The sequence below is a fragment of the Salmo trutta genome, chromosome 32 (genome assembly GCF_901001165.1).
Source record: "Salmo trutta chromosome 32, fSalTru1.1, whole genome shotgun sequence".
Classification (NCBI taxonomy): Eukaryota; Metazoa; Chordata; class Actinopteri; order Salmoniformes; family Salmonidae; genus Salmo; species Salmo trutta.
Genome location: NC_042988.1, coordinates 754,460 through 779,803, shown reverse-complemented (window position 1 = coordinate 779,803; position 25,344 = coordinate 754,460). Strand labels below are relative to the sequence as shown.

At 42.6% G+C, this 25,344-nt stretch overlaps 1 protein-coding gene across 1 annotated transcript; it reads right to left on the bottom strand.

Annotated features, from left to right (window-relative positions):
• Positions 1 to 2,060: 2,060 nt before the first annotated feature.
• LOC115170642 (GDNF family receptor alpha-4-like) lies at positions 2,061 to 24,670 on the bottom strand. The gene is made up of 10 exons (XM_029726890.1): positions 24,592 to 24,670; positions 23,650 to 23,754; positions 17,390 to 17,515; positions 11,560 to 11,835; positions 11,135 to 11,215; positions 10,073 to 10,418; positions 7,828 to 7,937; positions 5,032 to 5,166; positions 2,942 to 3,105; positions 2,061 to 2,637 (listed from the first exon to the last, which is right to left on the bottom strand). Exons 1-10 carry the CDS (start codon positions 24,668 to 24,670, stop codon positions 2,497 to 2,499), a joined length of 1,563 nt encoding a protein of 520 aa, XP_029582750.1. The 3' UTR covers positions 2,061 to 2,496.
• Positions 24,671 to 25,344: the final 674 nt, after the last annotated feature.

Below are 25,344 nucleotides of genomic sequence, written 5' to 3'. Positions count from 1 at the left end.
GAACTATTTTCTGCTCAGTAAAAACATTTTGAAACCTAGAATTATTAATGTTCCTTTTATACTCCCACTGAATTCTGATGTTGTGGGTTTTCTTTATTCCTTATGCATGTTTTCCTGGGCTAAACAAAAGTATTGTCAGTAAGGATAGTGAAAGCAATACTGACGCATACCTGGGAGTGCAGCCAAGTCCAGTGTTGTTCAACACCACACTTCCAATATTGCTATCAACCACATTCAGAATCATAGGTCACACCATTGTTCTATTTTGTGGTGTGTTATGCATGCATGGCATGATACACCACAATGAAAGGTCAGTGTAATTATATTTGAGAGAGAGAGAGAGGTCTTTTTTCTGTCGTACAAATTCAATTTAATACAATTGTAGCCAGGTACCATTTGAGGTAAGCCATGTGGACCGATTTCATGTTTTTCCTCACAGAACTTTGTGTATGAAAATTTAAAGCTATCAGTCATGCAATGTGATGAGTTGAGTATAGTCACACCAAGCCAATGTATTCCTCTCACTGTATTCCACTATGGTGTTCTGCTTGAAACATATTATATTACAGACTGGGTCAGGGGGTTGAAAGGTTGAAAATGTCATGGAAGACACTTGACACTTAGCAGGACGTGTACCAGGAGTACACTTCCTGGTAATCCATCCGGCCACGTGGCTTTGTGAATGTTGACATGTTTAAAGGTCTTGCACACATCGGCTGAACATATTCCAGTGTGTGCTAGCAAAATAGTCCTGTAGCGTAGTATCATGTCATCTGACCACTTCTGTATTGAGCGAGTCACTGGTACTTCCTGATTTCGTTTTTGCTTGTAAGCAGGAATCGGGAGGATAAAATTATAGTCAGATTTGCCAAATGGAGGGTGAGGGTGATCTTTGTATGTGTCTCTGTGTGTGAAGTAAAGGTTGTCTAGATTTGAAGTAAAACATTATTTAAGTTTGCCTGCATTAAAGTCCCCGGCCACTAGGAGCATCACTTCTGGATGAGCTTTTTCTTGTTTGCTTATGGCCTTATACAGCTCGTGGAGTGCGGTCTTAGTGCCAGCGTCGGTGTGTGGTTGTAAATAGGTGGCTACGAATACTATAGATGAGAACTCTCTTAGTAGATAGTGTGGTCTACAGCTTATCATGAGGTACTCCACCTCAGGCGAGCAATACCTCGAGACTTCTTTAATATTAGACATCGCACACCAGCTGTTATTGACAAATATACACACCCCCACCCCTCGTCTCACCAGACGTAGCTTATCTGTCCTGCCAATGCACAGTAAACCCAGCCAACTCTATATTATCCGTGTTGTCAGAAACCCATTGTCCTCCCCCATTGAACATAGCATCGTTCATGACCATATTACCATGAACAGGTCACATATACCCTTTCTACTGTATGAACTGTACTGTATTCTGCTATTGTCTCTGGTATTTTCTTTTCACATTGTGCATTCCAGCATGGTTTCAGCAACTATGGTGTATGTGTATCGAGGGCAGCATAGTACATTTCAGCTTGTCTTGGCTAGGCTCAGTAGTGTGGCAAGGGTTCAATATTGCCCAAAATGTTGAGACACAAGCCTTTGTTCCTATATGGCATACTAATTCAGACACCCTCTGAGAAATGTCCATTTACAAAATGAGGAAAAGAAGGCAGTCCTTCCACACAAACACAGAACAATGGTACTGTACACAGAGAACATGTTTGCTCATAACTTAATTTTAACAAAGTTCTAGGAGAAGAAATTGTTTTATGATGAACACTTAGCTAAGCATTAGCGAGAACAAATGAACTGGCGATGACAGCATGACAAAGAGCCCAATCTTCACTGCGTGCATGATAATCATTAGGTCAGAGCTATCCCACGTATTCTAAAGTTTCCACATCTCTTGCAGCCGACAGCACTTGGAATGATCAGAGTCAGGGTATTTGTCCAGAATGGCTGAATAAGCCGTAGCTCCACTGTCCATCTCTACCATTCCAGTATTGATCAGAAACAATGTTCCTCATTCAGTCAAGTCGAAGAGAGCGGTATTAAAGCCCTTATATCCGCAAGGGTCTTTTCCAATCAGTTTGTGCAGTTGAGTACGAAATAAAGACTGTTCACTAGAGTCCGTTTCTCGTGAGCTTTCCGTTTATATATAGATCTTAAAGAATAACCGTGTAGTTCCCGATGGCATTTTTACAATTCAGTCTTGTGCTTGGCTAGCTGGATGGTAGGTTAGTCCACAAAAAAGTACTTTCATCTTGACTCGAAGCGATAACAATGTACAAGTATACAGATTGGTTTCAATCTGTCTCAGTCTCTCCAATTCATACACCTAAGGGACTTGCAAGTGCAGCTGAACCCCTAACACAAAAAAATAGGAAAAGGACTATGCTGTATATGTTTAGGAGAAGGAGTAGCCTATATGCTAAAGACAAAAATGTATCCAGAATTTGTGACCAAATCCTCGTGCTTTATGGGTGGTCCTTGGCAGTGTTTCCTCATTTAGTGACCATATAAGAGCAGAGGTAGGACCAAAAGGCCAGTAAAGGAAGTTGGAGGCAGTAGGCCAAGTGCGGGGGCAGAGTTTGGGAGCCCATCTGATGGGAGGGTAGAATCTCTCCGCAATTGGTCGTTTCCGCTGGCCTAAGGGTGAGAAAGAGAGATCAATGTGACAAAAAACATTGTAGCCCCACATGGTTAGCCTGAAACATAACAAAACTAGGTAGGTATTATTCACTGCCGAGGGCCAAAACTAAGCTATGCATTATCATTCAGAAATTTCTAAACGATGTGTCAAAGGTGATCGGGTGGGAGTTAATAGCAAAGGTATTACCTCCTGGCAACTCTTTCTTTAGATGAAATACTGTACAAACACCTGAAAAACGATCTATTATATTCCATTTTATCTCTGACCCTGATGAAACAATCAACAAAACAATCACCACACCTGTGTTGGAATAATTGATTCCGGAATGTTCCGTGTGGTCTCTACAGTAGCAGGCAGAGGGTTGATGGCATGACTCTCTCTGCCAGTGGCTGGGCTGAGGTGTCCCGATTCGCTGGACGTGGGCATCACGTCTGTCCCGCTCCCAAACGCCAGGAGGGCATTCCCTGTTTCACAAAATGAGAAAAGGCACAGTGTGAGAAGAGGAGACAATTTACCTGAGGCTCCCGAAATGGACATGATACGTCTTAATGAATTTTCAATCACGGCCACATTCAATTACTGCACAGGACTCATTCTGCATTCTGCCTGAGCGGCTCGGCTCGGACCAATTTGGATTTGCTCGGTGGAGAAGAAAAATACTCAGTATTCTCTTCATGTTTCCCCAACTGCACCTGTCTCTCCACATCCTCTCATTAGCTCACAGACTAGTGGCATCGGCCAAACAAGTCTGAGACCTCGCTCTGTGTCCTATTTTGTCATGGAGAGGACAGGCCATAGGACAGGTTGCTATCTGATGGCACTAGATTTACCCGGGAGGAAGATAGCCCCTGTCTGTTTAAACAGGTGAGATGAAAAACACTGTAGCAAAGTCAATAATAAGGATGATTAATTATTAGAAAGGGCATGCGCAAGATTGGAATAGAAATGGATGACCGTCAGGGTGAGTGAGTCACACACAACGATGCATGAAGCTCCTAAAATAAAGCCAAAAATGAATGTCTGGGTCATGCGGTTGAAGGCACTCTTCATCTTCTAAGATGGATCATGAACATATCACACATTTGCTTACACCATCAGAAGGTTAAACTAACTTGTCTCCCAACATGAGATATTACACAATCATTGCATGTAGTAACATTACTATTACTGTGCTATTATGGTTATTAAGTCTGTAATCGACACAAATGGTCTCCATAAGGAACTCTATACAAGTTGCATATTATCAGCCAATATTTACATCAACTGTTGAAACGGGAATGTATGCATAAGCCAATAAGCTGGGGTGAATTAATAAATGTTATTACTTTAGGTTAGCCCTGTGATTCTATTTCCTTTTCACTCAGGAAAGGCACTGTGAACACCCAGGTGGAATTACCAAGGATACGGCATGAAGGGGATGATTAATGAGAAAGAGAGAGGGGCGAGAGAGAGAGGGGTGAAAGAGAGAGAGGAGCGAGAAAGCGAGAGAGTGAAAGAAAGGAAGAAAGGGAGAAAGGGAGAAAGAAATAGCACGAGATCATACTCTGACTGGTAATTTTCCCACAGAGGAGATAACTCTATTTAACACAATCGTTCACTGCTATTGAGCCTACAGGTAACTAACTGCTGTGGGACATATCTGCCTCATTGTATAAAATGTTCCCCTAGTCAAATTACTTCTCCTAGTGAGCCCAATTTGCTGTAGTCCTTTGGCACAGGTATACATCAATGCAAATAGGCTAGGATGAACGAGGAGTAACATCACCCAATATATAACATTTGGAAATAAGAGAAAAGCTGCATTCAATCCAACAGATAATTAAACAAATCTAATTATGCTTGGTTTCAATGGTAGCTCTGTGAAGGTTTTTTGTAATTGCAAAAGCATTGTTATGTAGACCAATTAATGGAAAACCAAAGTGTTGTTTTTGAGATGTTGGATAAATCATTCCTCAAAGGGAGACAGCATATGAGAGACATGACAAAAAAACTGAAGGGTAAAATCCCCAGAACTCATGGAGTAAATCGTCCCATATAATTTACCATTGGAAAATACAGAACAATATTTTATAGGGCATCTTGAGATACAAGAAGATGTTGCTCTTGTTCTTCTCCCCTATAAACCTGGGTAGTGTAACATGCTCATTAGGGAATACCATAGCAAAAGGTTTCAAAATGTTTCCAATAGTACCTTGGGCCGTTTTCCTCCATTGTGTGCCTAGTGAACACAACACTACACTAAGGCTATATCCCAAATGCCACCCTATTCCCTAAATAGTGCATTACTCTTGACCAGAGCCTTATGGAACCTAGTCAAAACTAGGCCATTTGGGATGCAGGCTAAGTCACTGGAGACTGATTTTTGTGATGACTTGATGGGAGCCACTCACTGAGACAGACGTTGTTGGTGAAGTATTCCAGGAAGTCGGAGCACTCTACTCTCTGGTTTCCACTGGCAGAGCAGGAGCACCATGGGGCCACGCTAGATGTGGAGTTATCCACATAGTTGGGAGTTATCGAACTGCCTGCAGAAACAATATGTTCTCAGTTTAGTATCAAATATTAATTCCCTCGAAAGACCCATTGTTATAAGACTATTATGCAACCTGAAACATTTATGAACCTTATTTGCAATTCACAGTTCAATCGCACAAATGTGAGTGGGGATGTTATTCAAGAAATGAGCAAAAATGCAGCTATGAGTACAAGTGTGTTGAGGGTAATTCTTGCAGCTGTCTGTTGCTCGTTTTTATGGAGTCAAAGACACTTTAATTTGCGCTTTCTTTGAAAACAGTTGGAAGTGTTTGTGTGCCATTTCTCTCCCAAGTTTTGAAATGGAATGGAGAGTTTAAGTGCTTAATAAATACAGACCAGGAATGAAAATGCCAATTGTATGTTTGTTGGCTGAAGTGCACCACAGGAAGCTCTTGAAACATGAAAGAAATGGCCAATCTTTGAGCAGGTGCATAAAACAAAGTCTACATTTCATCAAAGACACTTCTCAAAGCGTAATAACAGCCTTTACACTTCAGAGTCTGCCTTCAGAGGTCCTTATGTGTACTGCATATTAGGACATACAGTTGAAGTCGGAAGTTTACATACACTTAAGTTGGAGTCATTAAAACTCGTTTTTCAACCACTCCACAAGTTTCTTGTTAACAAACTGTAGTTTCGGCAAGTCGGTAAGGACATCTACTTTGTGCATGACAAAAGTAATTTTTCCAGCAATTGTTAACAGACAGATTATTTCACTGTATCACAATTCCAGTGGGTCAGAAGTTTACATACACTAAGTTGACTGTGCCTTTAAACAGCTTGGAAAATTCCAGAAAATTATATCACGGCTTTAGAAGCTTCTGATAGGCTAATTGACATCATTTGAGTCAATTGGAGGTGTAAATGTGGATGTAATTCAAGGCCTACCTTCAAACTCAATGCCTCTATGCTTGACATCATGGGAAAATCAAAAGAAATCAGCCAAGACCTCAGAAAAAAAATTGTAGACCTCCACAAGTCTGGTTCATCCCTGGGAGCAATTTCCAAACGCCTGACGTACCATGTTAATCTGTACAAACAATAGTACACAAGTATAAACATCTTGGGACCATGTTCATACCGCTCAGGAAGGAAACGAGTTCTGTCTCCTAGAGATGAACGTACATTGGAGCGAAACGTGCAAATCAATCCCAGAACAACAGCAAAGGACCTTGTGAAGATGCTGTCGGAAACAGGTACAAAATGATCTATATCCACAGTAAAACGAGTCCTATATCGACATAACCTGAAAGGCCGCTCAACAAGGAAGAAGCCACTGCTCCAAAACCGCCATAAAAAAAGCCAGACTACAGTTTGCAACTGCACATGGGGACAAAGATCATACTTTTTGGAGAAATGTCCTCTGGTCTGATGAAACAAAAATAGAACTGTTTGGCCATAATGACCATCGTTTTGTTTGGAGGAAAAAGGGGAGGTTTGCAAGCTGAAGAACGCCATCCCAACTGTGATGCACGGGGGTGGCAGCATCATGTTGTGGGGGGCTTTGCTGCAGGAGGGACTGGTGCACTTCACAAAATAGATGGCATCATGAGGCAGGAAAATTAGGTGGATATATTGAAGCAACATCTCAAGGCATCAGTCAGGAAGTTAAAGTGTGGTCGCAAATGGGTCTTCCAGATGGACAATGACCACAAGCATACTTCCAAAGTTGTGGCAAAATGGCTTAAGGACAACAAAGTCAAGGTATTGGAGTGGCCATCACAAAGCCCTGACCTCAATCCTATAGAAAATTTGTGGGCAGAACTGAAAAAGCGTGTGCGAGCAAGGAGGACTACAAACCTGACTCAGTTACACCAGCTCTGTCAGGAGGAATGGGCCAAAATGCACCCAACTTATTGTGGGAAGCTTGTGGAAGGCTACCCGAAACGTTTTACCCAAGTTAAACAATTTAAAGGCAATGCTACCAAATACTAATTGAGTGTATGTAAACTTCTGACCCACTGGGAATGTGATGAAAGAAATAAAAGCTTAAATAAATAATTCTCTCTACTATTATTCTGACATTTCACATTCTTAAAATAAAGTGGTGATCCTAACTGACCTAAGACAGAGAATCTTACTAGGATTAAATGTCAGGAATTGTGAAAAACTAAGTTTAAATGTATTTGGCTAAGGTGTATGTAAACTTCCGACTTCAACTGTATATACACTGAACAAACATTAGGAACACCTTCCTAAGGAACATTCCTAAGGAACATGCTTCCCACAGTTGTGTCAAGTTGGCTGGATGTCCTTAGGGTGGTGGACCATTGTTGACACACGCAGGAAACTTGAGCGTGAAAAGAACTGCAAAGCTGCAGGGTTTGACACAAACTGGTGCGCCTGTCAAATACTGCAATACCCTGTACAAAGCCACTTCAATCTTTTGTCTTGCCCATTCACCCTCTGAATCGCACACATACACAAGCCATGTCTCAATTGTCTCAAGAATCAATTGTCTAAAAATCCTTCTTAAACCTGTCTCCTCCCCTTCATCTTCACTGATTGAAGTGGATTTAACAAGTGACATTAATAAGTGATCATATCTTTCATCTGGATTCACCTGGTCAGTCTGTCGTGGAAAGAGCATGTTCTTAATGTTTTGTATACTCCGTTTGCCTTCTTAATTTGCTCTCAGGCTCTGTACCCACCTATCAGGCCTGTGTAGGCAAGTAGGCAGGCTCCATAGTTCCCCTGCTTGCAGCTGTTGGCAGACGACTCGGCTGGTTGGCAGTCGTACTGGAACTGAGCCAGACGGGACCTACACAGATCCAATACAACTAGCACTGTTTAGTAGCGAGCAACGGCTGGACACAAATTACAACGATGGTAAAAAAGATTGTTTTATGCAATGGTTTTCACTGGTGAACGATAGGGTTGTGCTATGAATTTGGTACCTTACTAGTAAACTCAGCAAAAAAAGAAACGTCCCTTTTTCAGGACCCTGTCTTTCAAAGATCATTCCTAAAAATCCAAATAACTTCAAAGATCTTCATTGTGAAGGGTTTAAATGAATGATAAACAATTAATGAACATGCACCTGTGGAACGGTCGTTAAGACACTAACAGCTTACAGACGGTAGGCAATTAAGGTCACAGTTATGAAAACTTAAGACACTAAAGAAGCCTTTCTACGGACTCTGAAAAACACCAAAAGAAAGATGCCCAGGGTCCCTGCTCATCTGCGTGAACGTGCCTTAGGCATGCTGCAAGGAGGCATGACAACACCTGCACAGGATCGGTACATCCGAACATCACACCTGCGGGACAGGTACAGGATGGCAACAACAACTGCCCGAGTTACACCAGGAACGCACAATCCCTCCATCAGTGCTCAGACTGTCCGCAATAGGCTGAGAGAGGCTGGACTGAGGGCTTGTAGGCCTGTTGTAAGGCAGGTCCTCACCAGACATCACCTGCAACAACGTTGCCTGGCAAAAAAGTGCTCTTCACTGATGAGTCGCGGTTGTGTCTCACCAGGGGTGATGGTCGGATTCACGTTTATTGTCAAAGGATTGAGTGTTACACCGAGGCCTGTACTCTGGAGCGGGATCGATTTGGAGGTGGAGGGTCCGTCATGGTCTGGGGCGGTGTGTCACAGCATCATCAGACTGAGCTTGTTGTCATTGCAGGTAATCTCAACGCTATGCGTTACAGGGAAGACATCCTCCTCCTTCATGTGGTACCCTTCCTGCAGGCTCACCTGACATGCCCCTCTAGCATGACAATGTCACCAGCCATACTGCTTGTTCTGTGCGTGATTTCCTGCAAGACAGGAATGTCAGTGTTCTGCCATGGCCAGCAAAGAGCCCAGATCTCAATCCCATTGAGCATGTCTGGGACCTGTTGGATCGGAGGGTGAGGGCTAGGGCCATTCCCCCCAGAAATGCCCGGGAACTTGCAGGTGCCTTGGTGGAAGAGTGGGGTAACATCTCACAGCAAGAACTGGCAAATCTGGTGCAGTCCATGAGGAGATGATGCACTGCATTACTTAATGCAGCTGGTGGCCACACCAGATACTGTCTGTGACTTTTGATTTTGACCCCCCTTTGTTCAGGGACACATTATTACATTTCTGTTAGTCACATGTCTGTGGAACTTGTTCAGTTTATTTCTCAGTTGTTGAATCTTATATTAATACAAATATGTACACATGTTAAGTTTGCTGAAAATAAACAGTTGACAGTTAGAAGACGTTTCTTTTTTGCTAAGTTTATGTGTAAGGCTATGTGGCATACTGCAGTGAGGGGTATTTGTTTATTTTATTTATTTCATTCCACAATCCAGAATCATTAGTACAGCCACAGAGCAGAAAAGGGGGAAGTAGAAATAATGGTCATGACAAGAGATCGCACTGAGCAATAACTTTAATCCATCTTACATTTGATCTGCGTAAAATATTTAATGTGTTCATCCAGCAGACTCTCAGGGTTGTTCTAAACTATGTTGGTAGACAGCTTGGGGGTAGAATACTGAACCATTTTGTTGATTGCTTGTTCGGTTTGTCTGACCTGATACAGATGTGGTTCCCAAATAATCAGTCACATCCCCACTGTTGGGTCACAGCTGGTACTGTCTGGGTCATGAAAATCATGACTAAAGACTGGGTTGAAGCATTGGTTTGTTGAGTTGGTGGTTCACAATAAATATCAACAGTTTTTCGGTAGAAGCAAAAATACGTTTGGGAGCCAATGTTATACATCTTACACTGTGAGTGTACAAGGCTGTGAGAGATGAGCTGGCAGAAATCAACCTCTCGGAGCGAGTCACAATATGTTGCCAGAAAGAAGTGGTAGTAGCTCATTGTGGCCTATGTCCCAAAAGAGAAAAGTACATACATGGGTACAGTACATTACACATTAACAGTATGTTGTGTTATTAGAGCTTCTAACTCACCTGCACACATAGTCACCCTTGCACATACTCATCTGTATGAGGCAGCTGGGTTTGTCTGAGTCCTCATAGGAGCAGCCGGGAACAATGGTTTGCCTGCGTCGCTCGGCGCACGCCTTGTCCGTGCAAGGGCAGAAAAGCAGCTCATGTGTGTAGGCTGGAGGGACGCGATCAAAGAACCGGCGTAGGGCCTTGTTACACTTGGCCTTGTTGCAGAGGCCTGACTTGGCCAAGGGTTTGATGCAGGCAGATACGTACTCTGTGCGGAGCTTCTGGCACAGGTCGTCAACGTTACATGCCTTGGCTGCATCCAGGCAACGGTTCACCGTCGCCACGTTGGCCTCAGAGTCTGTTGGCGCAAGGAATAGGAGGAACCAGGAATCAGTAGCATAGAATAAGACGAGAATGACCAAGCAAAACATTTGGGGTAAATGCTATATCACCTATCAGTGATACATGTTGAAAGAATACAGATGGATAATCAAGTTCCTCTCTTGTTCTAAGGTTAGTGGTATTTTTTGTTTGAATGCATTGCATTCTTTCCTCTGAGGAGGCACACCGTCATACTGTAGTCCTAACCTCTTCAAATAACCAAACAAATATATAAGTTATGGGTAGATATATTTGATGGTTAGAGCCTATTTAGGACATTTGATCCTAATTTCAATTTCCAAAGCATGAAACAATAATCTCATTATAAGTGAAAAAACCCATTCAGACATACAGTCTTGAGGGAATTTGCCATTTAAAAGTAGTAAACGTCTTGAGAAACCTAAATAATTATTTACGGGTATTCATTGTTCCTCTGTACTTCTCTTCCTGCAAATGAAATGTTAAATCAGATGTAAATGAGATGCTTGGAAGCAAAACATGAAATTTTTTATGATGCTAATTGTATTAATTTTTAACTATGCCTTCAGGATACAATGTGGGTTATTCTATGCCTAAGGCTGCCCTCCAGGGGGACCTAAAAGATACAAGATGGGTTATTTTCAACATGAAACCTCTGGCTCATGGTCAAAAGGTTGCGGTAAGATCAAAATAAACCGAAGTCCATGTACTTACCAGCCGTGATGGAGGCCAGACGAACGGAGTCGTAGTCTCTCTCCATGGCTTTGTAAGGGTAACTCTCTACCAGGTTGAGTCCTGAGGGGATACGGAATGACACATTATATGACACAGTAATGGCACTGTATCCCTTTGGAGCTAATGAACAGGACTTGCACATTGTTCATTTCCTGTAGTTGTTTATTATGACTCCTGCAGGTTATTAATACAGCAAATACTCCCCCTCTCCAAGGACCTTCAGTAATTTGTTACACGGTGACGCCAGGTGTGGTGACTGATGACTGACTATGTGCCAGGCATCATGACTAAGCTGCATCAGCCAGATTGTGTTGTGGGTAGAGAGTTAAATCTGTAACCTGTGTTACATAAATGGACTTGGCCGCCATCCCATCCGATACAAATGACAGAGCTAAGTTGCTCACCGTGTATGACAGACTGATGGAGACTCCAGTAGATGCTGAGGCAGTTCTTCTCCTTCTTCATGCCCCGTTTGCACTGGCAGCCATGCAGGGGGCTGGAAATCAGGGCTGAGACGGCGTTGGCGCACTGGCTCCGGGCCCCGGGGCCCAGCTTCATGCTGCCATCGCCTGCCACGCACTGACGCAGGGTCCGCAGACGTGGGCTGCAGGTCTCATCGCTGGAGCATGAGTCCCCCGCAACCAGACAGTCTCTGCCTGCGGACAGGACCTCATGCAGGGCTACAGGACAGAGAAGGGGATGGAGAGGGTGGTGGAGAGAGAAGAGTAGAAGGCAGGGAGTGGAGAACAATTATGATGTGCTTTATAGATATGGGAAGAATAGGACTTGACCTGGAACACAAAGACTCATCTAATGTTCAGTGCCAGTTCATAATGATACACATTGTGTATACAGATTATTTCAGGTCACGGTTTCAATTTTGGAAACCTAATTTCTCATTATGCAGATCACCCAACCCATCACCTAAACCACTTGTATAATCCAATTAAATGAAAAGCATGAGGCTTGTGAAAACGTGATGAAATGTAGAAAATATTTGACTACAGGCTATCTGTTGGTATATTACACCAGAGCCCGTTCTGTCCTAAAAGATGTTTGAGGCTGAATTGTGTCACTGGCCTACACACAATATCCCATAATGTCAAAGTGGAATTATGTTTTTAGAAATTTTAACAAATTAATTAAAAACGAAAAGCTGAAATGTCTTGAGTCAATAAGTATTCAACCCCTTTGATATGGCAAGCCTAAATAAATTCAGGAGTAAAAATGTACTTAAGTCAAATAATAAGTGACATGGACTCACTGTGTGGAATAATTGTGTGTAACATGATTTTTGAATGACTACCTCATCCTCGTACCATACACATACAGATAATTGTAAGGTCCCTCAGTTGAGCAGTGAGTTCAAAACACAGATTCAACCAGAAAGACCAGGGAGGTTTTCCAATGCCTCGGGCAACGATTTGTAGATGGGGACCAATGGTGACTTTAAAACAGTTAGAGTTTAATGGCTGTGATAAGAGAAAACTGAGGATGGATCAATAGCATTGTAGTTACCCCACACAATACTAATCTAAATGACAGAGTGAAAAGCCGCCTGTACAGAACAAAAAAATATTCCAAAAGTTGCACCTGTTTGCAATAAAAAAAAGGAAATAAGTTAACTTTATGTCCTCAATACAAAGTGTTATGTTTGGGCCAAACACAACACATCACTGAGTACCACTCTTTTCAAGCATGGTGGTGGCTGCATCATATTATGGGCATGCTTGTCATCGTCAAGGACTAGGATTTTTTGGGGGATAAAAATAAATGGAATCGAGTTAAGCACAGGCAAAATTCTAGAGGAAAATCTGGTGAAGTCTGCTTTCCAATAGACTCTGGGAGACAAATTTACCTTTCAGCAGGACAATAACCTAAAACACAACATCAAATATACATTGGAGTTGCTTACCAAGATGGCATTGAATGTTTGAGTGGCCTAGTTACAGTTGTGACTTGGCTGTCTATCAATGATCAACATGACAGAGTCTGAAGAATAAAAAAAATACTAACATGCAAATATTGTACAATCCGGGTGTGCAAAGCTCTTAGAGTCATACCCAGAAAGACTCTCAGCTGTAATCGCTGCCAAAGGTGATTCTACAAATGTATTGACCAGGGGTGTGAATACTTAAGTAAATTTGATATTTCTGTACTTAATTTTCAAAACATTTGCCAAAATTCCCAAACACATTTTCACTTTTTCATTATGGGTTATTGTGTGTAAATGGGTGAGATATTTAACACATTTTTAATTCAGGCTGTAGCACACATGTAGAATAAGTTAAGGGGTCATCAGACTTGGCCCCTTTTTTCTTCACTTCCTGTCTGAATGACGTGCCCAAAGTAAACTGCCTGTTACTCAGGCCCTGAAGCCAGGATATGCATATAATTGGTACCATTGGAAGGAAAACACTTTGAAGTTTGTAGAAATGTTAAAATAATGTAGGAGAGTATAACACAATAGATATGGTAGGAGAAAACCAACCAGAATTATTTTGAGAGAGAGACCATGCTCTTCCAATGGCCAGTACACTCAATTCTAGCTCCCAGGATGCAATTCCTATGGCTTCCACTGGGTGTCAGCAGTCTATGTTCAAGGATTCAGGCTTGTAACTTTAATAATGAATATGAAGTAACAGTTTTAGTACAAGGACACCGGCTTGGAAATCCATGTTTGCGTGCGCCAAGAAGAACCTACTAAATTCGGTTTCCTATTGAACATACTTCTTTCCATAAGAAATATTATAGTTTGATTACATTTTAGGGTATCTGAGGAGTAAATAGAAACGCATTTTGACTTGTTGAAACAAAGTTTAGGGGTAGATTTTTGGACTCCTTTCTTTGCATGGTGAATGAGTGGATTATTCAAATCGATGGCGCCAACAAAACTGACTTTTTGGGAAATAAAGAAGGATTCTAACACGAAACTACAAGTTATAGCTGGGACCCTTTGGATAACAAATCAGAGGAAGATTTTCAAAAAGTAAGTGAATGTTTAATCGCTATTTGTGACTTTATGAAACCTGTGCCGGTGGAAAAATATTTTGATGTGGGGCGCCGTCCTCAAACAATCGCATGGCATGCTTTCGCTGTAATAGCTACTGTAAATCAGACAGTGCAGTTAGATTAACAAGAATGTAAGCTTTCAACCGATATAAGACACTTGTATGTACCTAAATGTTTAACATTCATAATTTCCATGATTATTTATTTGAAATGTGCGCCCTCCAGTTCCACCGGAAGTTGTCCCGCTAGCGGGACGCCTTTTAAGGGGTATGAATACTTTCTAAAGGCACTGTAAAATCCCCATTAGGAAGACATTCTATTTGACCCAGTCCCTGACTCCACGACAGGGTTGGAGAAAATTGGGAAATTATATTCTTTACTACTAATAAAATCCTCAGAGAAAGAAATTTGGGAGTGATCTTAGACCATTCCCCCATACCTTCATCTGCTCTTCAATTCAAACCACAGGTTTTTGAAGGTGTTCAAGTCCGGAGACTGAGATTGCTGTTGCAATATGTTGATTTTATGGTCAATTAACTATTTCTTTGTGGATTTGATGTGTGCTTGGGGTTATTGTCTTGCTGGAAGATCCACTTGCGGACAGATGTCAGCCTCCTGGCAGAAGCAACCAGGTTTTTGGTTAAAATCAGGTCCGCCTCCAGGCATATGTGACATAAGCGGTCACTTAGATCCCCTGGCTGTAAGGGACTCAGTCCCGTGTAGCTTTGTTGGTAGAGCATTGCACTTGCAATACCAGTGTTGTGGGATTGGTTCCCACAGGGGACTAGTATGAAAATGTATGCACTCACTCACCCCGCCCTGTGCAACTGGGTCCTGGACTTTCTGACGGGCCACCCCCCAGGTGGTGAGGGTAGGAAAGAACATCTCCACCTCGTTGATCCTCAACACCCAGGCCCCACAAGGGTGCATTCTCAGCCCTCTCCTGTACTCCCTGTTCACCCATGGCTGCGTGGCCATGCACGCCTCCAACTCAAATCATCAAGTTTGCAGACAACACTACAGTGGTAGGCTTGATTACTAACAACGACGAGACAGCCTACAGGGAGGAGGTGAGGGCCCTCGGAGTGTGGTGTCAGGAAAATAACCTCACACTCAATGTCAAACAAACAAAGGAGATGATCGTGGACTTCAGAAAACAGCAGAGGGAGCACCCCCCTATCCACATCGACGGGACAGTAGTGGAGAAGGTGGAAAGTTTTTTAAGTTCCTCGGCGTACACATCACGGACAAACTGAAATGGTCCACCCGCACAGACAGCGTGGTGAAGAAGGCGCAATAGCGCCTCTTCAACCTCATGAGGCTGAAGAAATGTGCCTTCTTTTTGTCACCAAAAACACACAAACTTTTACAGATGCACAATCGAGAGTATCCTGTTGGGCTGTATCACCGCCTGGTACGGCAACTGCTCCGCCCACAACCGCAAGGCTCTCCAGAGGGTAGTGAGGTCTGCACAACGCATCATCGGGGGCAAACTACCTGCCCTCCAGGACACCTACACCACCCGATGTCACAGGAAGGCCAAGAAGATCATCAAGGACAACAACCACCCGAGCCACTGCCTGTTCACCCCGCTATCATCCAGAAGGTGAGGTCAGTACAGGTGCATCAAAGCTGGGACCAAGACTGAAAAACAGCTTATATCTCAAGGCCATCAGACTGTTAAACTGCCATCACTAACATTGAGTGGCTGCTGCCAACATGCTGACTCAAATCTCTAGCCGCTTTAATAAAAACAAAATTGATGTAATAAATGTATCACTAGTCACTTTAAACAATGCCACTTTATATAATGTTTACATACCCTACATTACTCATCTGTATATACTGTACTCTATACCATCTACTGCATCTTGCCTATGCCGTTCGGCCATTGCTCATCCATATATTTATATGTACACATTCTTATTCATTCCTTTACACTTGTGTGTATAAGGTAGTTGCAGTGAAATTGTTAGATTACTTGTTAGATATTCCTGCGTGGTCAGAACTAGAAGCACAAGCATTTCGCTACACTCGCATTAACATCTGCTAACCATGTGTATGTGACCAATAAAATTTGATTGAAAGTTGTTCTGGATAAGAGCGTCTGCTAAATTATTAAAATGTAAACAACTCAACTTACTGTTAAGAGTTAAAGTAGTAGAATACAGAAGTTTGACATTTGGTTGTGCATCAGCAGTTCTCTTGTTTTGTCAGTCGCTGACAGTCAATTAGCCATGTCAGCTAACAATTTTTAGATCAGTAAGTTAGTCTAGCCAGTTAACTAAAGTTGTAGTAATCATGGCCAAATAACGACCCTGGGGCCCTGACCTGCAGGGGGCACCCATTGATTTTGTTGGTCACTTTGACTCATATCATTACCATTGCATACATCATGGCAAAATGTGTATAATTGCAGGAAATTAGCTTTAAAACAGAAAAACAAATTCTCCACCCCATGGCAAAATGGATAGAATTGCTAGAAATTAGCAATAAAACTTTGGGGTGGCAGGTAGCCTAGTGGTTAGAGCATTGGGCCAGTAACCGAAAGGTTGCTGGATCGATTACTTGAGCCGACAAGGTAAAAATATGTCGTTCTGCCCCTGAACAAGGCAGTTAGCTCACTGTTCCCCAGTAGGCCATAATTGTAAATAAGAGTTTGCTCTTAACTGACTTGCCTAGTTAAATAAAGGTTCAACAAAAAAAAGAGGGAGATTTTACTGTCATTCTGTTACCAAACTTTGTATCTGAACTGTTCATCAAGTAAATGTGTTTGGGTGTTTTAGGGGCCTATTTATCAATATTGCATATAAATTATTCTAAATACTACTTACGACCGAATTTAGAATGTTCATAGGCATAGAAAATGCATCAAACAATCCTACGATCATCACCATTGATAAATACCAATTGTTCTCAGCCTCAGTGCTCATGCACAACCTAATTAACCATATATGGTCAAAATCATCCCTTTAAAGCCTGTGGGGAATATACAATGCGTACCATGAAATACAACGGTGCAACCAAAAAAGTGTTTTTTTATTTACTGAAATAGAGGTGCTAGTGTCAGAGGTTGCGAACAACCAAAAGGTTTTATTTGGCTCGATCAGTTGCGGCTTGACCAGTCAAAATCTAAACACAGCGACAAAGAGAGGACCATCAGGACAATTCAAGTTGCTTTAGCAATGGCAAATATACTTCAAAGTAGTAGGCAACACTCACCAATAAGCCATCCATCCTCAACAGCTCCCTCCTGTAGGCATATAGACCAACATTGTTCTTCTGCAGAACGAAGGGGTTGTACATTGCACCTGGCCACCACATTCAGCACCGTCTCTTGCACATCACCTGCACATTAAGTGAGTGGAAGCCTTTTCTGTTCACATAGCTGAACTCATTTTGGGATGGTGCTTTAATGGCAATGTGGGTGCTGCCTATTGCTTCGTTCGTATTTGGGAACTCAATGCTGGCAAACGCCCTTCACTCATCAACCCCGAACTTGTCTCGTCATCATTACACACACCTGGTTCCAATCCCCACTCTATCACTGTATATATACTCCCTCTGCCATTTGTTTTTGTCGGTCATTATAAATGTTAGTTGTTTTCCTGAGAGTAATCTCTCCTACTATTTCCTGAGTACTTTATATTTTGTACTTTGGGTTCGCCCTGTGCCTTTTTGTTTATGAAGATATATTTTGAGCACAACAGCGTTTGGGTTTCGTCCAGCTTTGTTCTATGGTGCTTAAATAAATTCAGTAGTTCTAAACCTGTGACTGCCTCCTGCCTACTCCTCTCTACACCTGTCACAACGTCGACTGAAGGTGGCGCCTCTCCTCTTTCGTGCGGCGCTCGGCGGTCGTCGTCGCCGGCCTACTAGCTGCCACCGATCCTCTTTTCATTTTCTTTTGGTGAGGTCTGGTTTATGTTTGCACCTGTATTGTGTTAGATCGTTAGTGGGGGGGTTATTTAGTCTCTCTGTTTAGGTTTGGGGATTGTGCAGGATTGTTTTTGTCTGGTTTGGTTAGGTTGGGGTTTAGGCATTCCCTCTGCATTTTTGTGTGTTAAGGCATATGAGTTTTCTGGGCTGCGCCCCTACTCTGTTTTCGGGCTCTTACTGTTATTGTCTTTTCGCCCTGCCTTACATGTTGTTGGCAGTTTTGGACTGTTGCCTATTAAAACGTGTGTTCACGGACCTTGGTCTCCTGCGCCTGACTTCACCCTTCCTGCTGCTTTGAGTTCCTGACAACACCAGTGACAGGTTTCCTCTGCCAGGATGCTGAAACTTGGCCGCAAGTGAATCTTCCAGCAAGACAATAACCCCAAGCACATATCAAAATCCCAAAATAAATGGTTAATTGGCCACAAATCAACATTTTGCAATGGCCATCTCTGCATCAAATCTGTGGTTTGAATTGAAAAGGGCAGTCCATAAACGCAGACTAAGTATATCAAGGATCTGGAAATATTCTGTATGGATCTAAGATCACTCCCAATGTGTTCTCCAATCTCATAAAACATTTTAGAAAAAGGCTCAGTGCCGTTATCCTTGTCAGGTGAGGTATTGAAAGCTTTTGAAAACAGGGGTGTTAATTTTGACCCTTTTTGAGAGAAACAAATGTTGCTTGTTAAACACAATTTTATTATTTGAGCAATTGCATTAGTTTAAAATTATAACATTTCCCAGTTTTTTTTATAGCTCAGTCTTTGAACTATTTATGATTTTATAATTTTTACTCATCTTTCTCTAGGCTGTCAATAATTTTGGACCCACTGTATGTTTTGTGCGGAGCATTCAGAGGACATAAAGACTGTAACAACACTGTAGATATATATCTATCTCGGCTGTGTCCCAAGTCCTTTTAAGGCTCTCTATCTGTCTCAATACGTCGACATGACAGCTGACAAAATGAGACTTCTATCTTAAAGTTTTTTTCTGAATCTGCTCTTTCTGTAGAAGGATTAAGCAGGGATAACCGCACTTGATACAACCCTGGCCGGTGGTGCACTCATCAAATGAAACGCAATGAGACAATGCATGATTTATACCCGACTTCCACATTCCCTTTCTTTCCATGCTGCTTTGAAGCATATTAATGAGGGATTTTCAAATACATTCATTACGCTACTCTTCATACTCTGTCTTTTCATTTGTATTTCTCGGTCTAATTTAAGAGTAGTCTTTTTTCAGGGAGCCTTGTGCTGATTGATCAAATCATATGTTATTGGTCACGTACACATATTTAGCAGATGTTATCGCGGGTGTAGCGAAGTGCTTATATTCCTAGATCCAACAGTGCAGTAATACTTAATACAAAACAATACACAAACCCCAAAATGAAAATAAAAAAAATAAAGGAATTAAGTAATATATAAATATTAGAACAAGTAATGTCAGAGTCTGGAATATAAATATACACTCAGTGGCCAGTTTATTAGATACAAGTACTATGCTGGTACTTCCTGGTTTGGGGGCTTATCTAAACTTATGAAGGGGAAGCTCCAGATAGCCCAGAATAAGCTGATCAGGGTAGTATTGAAGGTGAGTCCACGTACTCACATAGGCAGGAGCTGCTTTCAGGAACTAAACTGGCTGCCTGTTGAGGCTAGGGTGTCCCAGATTAGACTAGGTTTGGTTTACAGGAGTATTTATAGTCCTGCGCCCAGATATCTAAGTGATTACTTTCCTCGTGTTAGGGATGCACACAATCACAGCACCAGATCAGGTGTTGCTGATGTGTGCTTATACAGGCTCAGGAGTAATGCTGGGAAAGGTACTTTCTTGTATACTGGAGCCTCAGAATGGAATGAGTTGTCTCTGCCTATAAAAACAACGTCCTCTCTGGACAGCTTTAAAAATAAAGTAAAAATATGTTTGATGTCTTCTGTGCCAATATGAATAACCCCTATGATGTAACTGGAATGAGATATATGTTCTTCTATGTTTTTGTTTTATTATTTCACTTCCATACTGTGTTTGATCTTGTCTAGCCATCTTGTCTCAAGAGGACCACAATGGAAATAAGTCCCAGACTTTATTGTGTTATCCTCGATTATTTTATTAATGTCTTGTCTAGCCATCTTGTCTCAAGAGGACCACAATGGAAATAAGTCCCAGACTTTATTGTGTTATCCTCGATTATTTTATTAATGTGCTTTTATTTTATTAATGTGCTTTTAAGTTTTATGTGTGCTTGTTTTTTTTAAGTGGTCGAATTAATAAACTAAACTAAAAAACACCACCTCATTCACTAAAATGGTTCGCTCCTACAGACATTGAGTCACGTGGCCGTGGCGTGCTATATAAAGCAGGCAGACAGGTATCAAGGCATTCAGTTACTGATCGATTGAATGTTAGAATGGGCAAAACAAGTGACCTAAGCCGACTTTGAGCGTGGTATGATTGTCGGTGCCAGGCTCTGCTTTCAGTATCTCAGAAACATTCGGCCAACTGGGCTTTTCACACACGACAGTGTCTAGGGTTTGCTGAGAATGGTGTGGCCAACAAAAAATATCCAGTCAGCAGCTATCCTGTGGGCGAAAACAGCTCATTGATGAGAGGTCGAAAGAGAATGACAAGAATCATGCAAGCTAACAGGCGAGCCACAAACAAGCAAATAATGGCACAGTACAATAGTGGTGTGCAGAACGGCATCTCGGAAAGCACAACTCGTCTGTCTTTGTCACGAATGGGCTATTGCAGCAGACTACACCAGGATCCAGGTTCCACTCCAAGAAGAAGCTGCTCCAGTGGGTAAACGATCACCAACACTGGACAATTGAGGAGTGGAAAAACCTTGCCTGGTCCAACAAATCCCGGTTCATGTTGCATCATGCAAATGACAGAGTCTGGATTTGGCGCAAGCAACATGAGTCCATGGCCCCATCCTGCCTGGTGTCAACGGAACAAGCTGGTGGCGGTGGTGTAATGGGGCAGGGAATGTTTTCCTGACACATGCTAGGTCCCTTGATATTAATTTGGTAGCATTGCCTTTACATTTTTTAACTTGGGTCAAACATTTCAGGTAGCCTTCCACAAGCTTCCCACAATAAGTTGGGTGAATTTTGGCCCATTCCTACTGACAGAGCTGGTGTAACTGAGTCAGGTTTGTAGGCCTCCTTGCTCGCACACGCTTTTTCAGTTCCGCCCACAAATATTCTACAGGATAGTGGTCAGGGCTTTGTGATGCCCACTCCAATACCTTGACTTTGTTGTCCTTAAGCCATTTTGCCACAACTTTGGAAGTATGCTTGGGGTCATTGTCCATTTGGAAGACCCATTTGCGACCAAGCTTTAACTTCCTGACTGATGTCTTGAGATGTTGCTTCAATATATCCACATAATCTTCCTGCCTCATGATGCCATCTATTTTGTGAAGTGAACCAGTCCCTCCTGCAGCAAAGCATCCCCACAACATGATGCTGCCACCCCCGTGCTTCACGGCTGGGATGGTCTTCTTCGGGCTTGCAAGCCTCCCCTTTTTTCCTCCAAACATAACGATGGTGATTTCAAGCAAAGAGGCACTGCATTTGAAGATAGTCCTTGAAATACATCCACAGGTATACCTCCAATTGACTCAAATGATGTCAATTAGCCTATCAGAAGCTTCTAAAGCCATGACATCATTTTCTGGAATTTTCCGAGCTGTTTAAAGACACAGTCGACTTAGTGTATGTACATTTCTGACCCATTGGAATTGTGATAGAGTGAAATAATCTATCTGTAAACAATTGTTGGAAAAATTACTTAGTAGATGTACAAGTTTTAATGACTCCAACCTAAGTGTATGTAAACTTCCGACTTCAACTGTATATGTACGTATAAAAATGAACGTACATTGGTGCGAAAAGTGCAAATCAATCCCAGAACAACAGGAAAGGACCTTGTGAAGATGCTGGATGAAACAAAATTATCTATATCCACAGTAAAACGAGTCCTATATCGACATGGAGATGGTGTTCTTGGGGTCATAGGCAGCATTCCTCCTCCTCCAAACACGGCGAGTTGAGTTGATGTCAAAGAGCTCCATTTTGGTCTCATCTGACCACAACGCTTTCACCAGTTGTCCTCTGAGTCATTCAGATGTTCATTGGCAAATTTCAGACGGGCATGTATATGTATTCTTGAGCAGGGGGACCTTGCGGGCGCTGCAGGATTTCAGTCCTTCACGGCGTAGTGTGTTACCAATTGTTTTCTTGGTGACTATGGTCCCAGCTGCCTTGAGATCATTGACAAGATCCTCCCGTGTAGTTCTGGGCTGATTCCTCACTGTTCTCATGATCATTGCAACTCCACGAGGTGAGATCTTGCATGGAGCCCCAGGGCAAGGGATATTGACAGTTCTTTTGTGTTTCTTCCATTTGCAAATAATCGCACCAAATGTTGTCACCTTCTCACCAAGCTGCTTGGCGATGGTCTTGTAGCCCATTCCAGCCTTGTGTAGGTCTACAATCTTGTCCCTGACATCCTTGGAGAGCTCTTTGGTCTTGGCCATGGTGGAGAGTTTGGAATCTGATTGATTGCTTCTGTGGACAGGTGTCTTTTTTACAGGTAACAAGCTGCGGTTAGGAGCACTCCCTTTAAGAGTGTGCTCCTAATCTCAGCTCGTTACCTGATTGAGAGGGGGTCAAATACTTATTTCCCTCATTAAAATGCAAATCAATTTATAACATTTCTGACATGCTTTTTTCTGGATATTTTTGTTGTTATTCTGTCTCTCACTGTTCAAATAAACCTACCATTAAAATTATAGACTGATCCTTTCTTTGTCAGTGGGCAAACGTACAAAATCAGCAGGGGATCAAATCCTTTTTTCCCCACTGTACATAGAGCAGCAGTCTCTAAGGTGCAGGGTTGAGTGCCGGGTGGTAGCCGGCTAGTAACAGTGACTAAAGTTCAGGGCAGGTTACTGGTTGGAGGCCGGCTAATGGTGACTATTTAACTGTCTGATAGCCTGGAGATAAAAGCTGTTTTTCAGGCTCTCTGGCCCAGTTTTGATGTACCTGTACTGTCTCTGCCTTCTAGATTGTAGCGGGGTGAACAGGCCATGGCTCAGGTGGCTGAGGTCCTTTCTTGTCCTTCCTGTGACACCGGTTGGTGTAGATGTCCTGTATGGCAGGCAGTGTGCCCACAGAGATACATTGGGCTGAACGCACCAAACTCTGGAGAGTCCTGCGGTTGCAAACGGTGCAGTTGTGGTGATATGATCCTTAACTAGCCTCTCAAGGCACTTCATGATGACAAAAGTGAGTGCTACAGGGCAATAGTAATTTAGTTCAGTTACCTTCGCTTTCTTGGGTACAGGAATAATAATGGACATTTTGAAGTAAGTGGGGACAACAGACTGGGATAGGGAGAGATTGAGTAAACACTCTGCACATGCTCTGAGGACATGGCTAGGGATGCTGTCTGGGCCGGCAGCTTTGCAAAGGTTAACAGCAAAGGTTAAGCTTTACAAGATTAACAAGACTTAAATGTCTTACTCGCATTGGCCACGGAGAACGAGAGCTCACAGTCCTCGTGAGTGGTGGTGGCCCGTGTCGGCCACACTGTGTTTTCCTCGAAGCGAGCCAAGGCTTTTAGCTTGTCTGGGAGCAAGGCATGGTGTCCGCGACATCCTGTTCACCCCGTTACCACCAGCTGGTTTCCCTTTGTAATCCGTGATTGTCTGGAGTCCCTGCCACATACATCTCATGTCTGAGTCGCTGAATTGCGATTCCGCTTTGTCTCTGTACTGACATTTTGCCTGTTTGATTGCCTTATGAAAGGTAGCTGGACTGTTTGTACTCATCCATGTTCCCAGTCACTTTGCCGTGCTTAAATGCGGTGGTTCGCACTTTCAGTTTTGTGCGAATGCTGCCATCTATCCACATTTTTTTGGTTTGGACAAGTTCTAATCGTCACAGTGGGAACAACATCCTCTATTCACTTCCTGATGAACTCAGTCAACGAGTCAGTGTATACTACAATTTTATTCTGAGGCAACCCGGAACATATCCTAAATACCAGTCCGCGTGATCAAACAATGAAAATGGTTGTCATGATTGAACTTGGTTGATGTAGATGGGTGCTCATTGCTGAGGCTTTTACAAACAGTAGTGAAGTACAGGGGTCTTCACGCTGAGCATGCCAAGATAAGATAATGATCAAATGGTGGCTCTGGATGGTGAATTAAATGGGGAAACAACGGCGAGTGGCTAGAGTACACTGATGCTGCTTTCAACTGTAACATCAGTGTTACACTAGTGTATACAGTACACCCTTGTGTTATACTATGGGAAATTGTGTTACCATAGCTAGGGCTGACAGTGAGGACTTGTGAAGAGCAGAATCAACAACCTCTGCATAATCAAAACAGTTGCTTTGAGAGAAGGTGTTAAGATTCACGGTTAGCCATTGTTATGTAAATGGCAGCTGAAAAGTACCATTGGCCTGGCTTTGGCCCCAAGAGACAGCAGGTCCGCCGGAGGCATGGCCCAGTGAGACATGCGTGCCGGCCCGCATAGATCGAAACAGAAAGTCTGAGCCTTTTGGGTAAAATGGAGGTAAATCCTGTATGGAAATGTGCCATGAAATTACGATTAAGTCTTGAACCACATGGACAGCACACTATTTCACATCATCTACGTAATTATCGCAGCACATGAACAGCTACAGTCATCTACAGTGTTTTAATTAGGATACATGTGAATTGCTTAACATTGATATAAATAGATGCATTTACGAGAACTTAACATTAATATGTTGACCCCCACCTGTTTTAGAAGGTGCTTATTTGCTGATAAAACATTTTGAGTGCCGATATCTTCTTACAGAGTTTAGGTATAGCTGTAGAGCAGCGATTTAGTGGTACGCAGTGCCTAGTGTTTAATTGGCTATATACAGTTGTTCACGTTGAACGTATCTTCAGTTTCATTGTGCTCTGAAGTGTTACGTAATTCCTGACTACATTCATATGAAGCAACAATATATGCCAAAGTGTTTCGGAGGTGGTACTGTGTACCACGTTTATGTGAGTAGCCTTGCCTGAGACCTGAAGACTTATGGTAGCTCCCTGAGCTCATACCTAGGCTTTAGCTCAGCTGGCTAACATAAGACCTGGTGCCATGACCCAGATGGTTCTCTGGGAAGTGGAGGTCAAAGTGGGGTGAAATGGAACAGAGGTGGGGAAAAACCGG

Excerpts from the sequence above, each read along its gene's own strand:
- LOC115170642 (XM_029726890.1), bottom strand. The coding sequence starts at position 24,670 with ATGCGGGCCGGCACGCATGTCTCACTGGGCCATGCCTCCGGCGGACCT. Across the intron at positions 5,167-7,827 it reads TGCCTACACAGGCCTGATAG|GCAGTTCGATAACTCCCAAC; the intron begins GTGGGTACAGAG and ends TTGTTTCTGCAG. Across the intron at positions 2,638-2,941 it reads AATCAATTATTCCAACACAG|GCCAGCGGAAACGACCAATT; the intron begins GTGTGGTGATTG and ends TCTCACCCTTAG.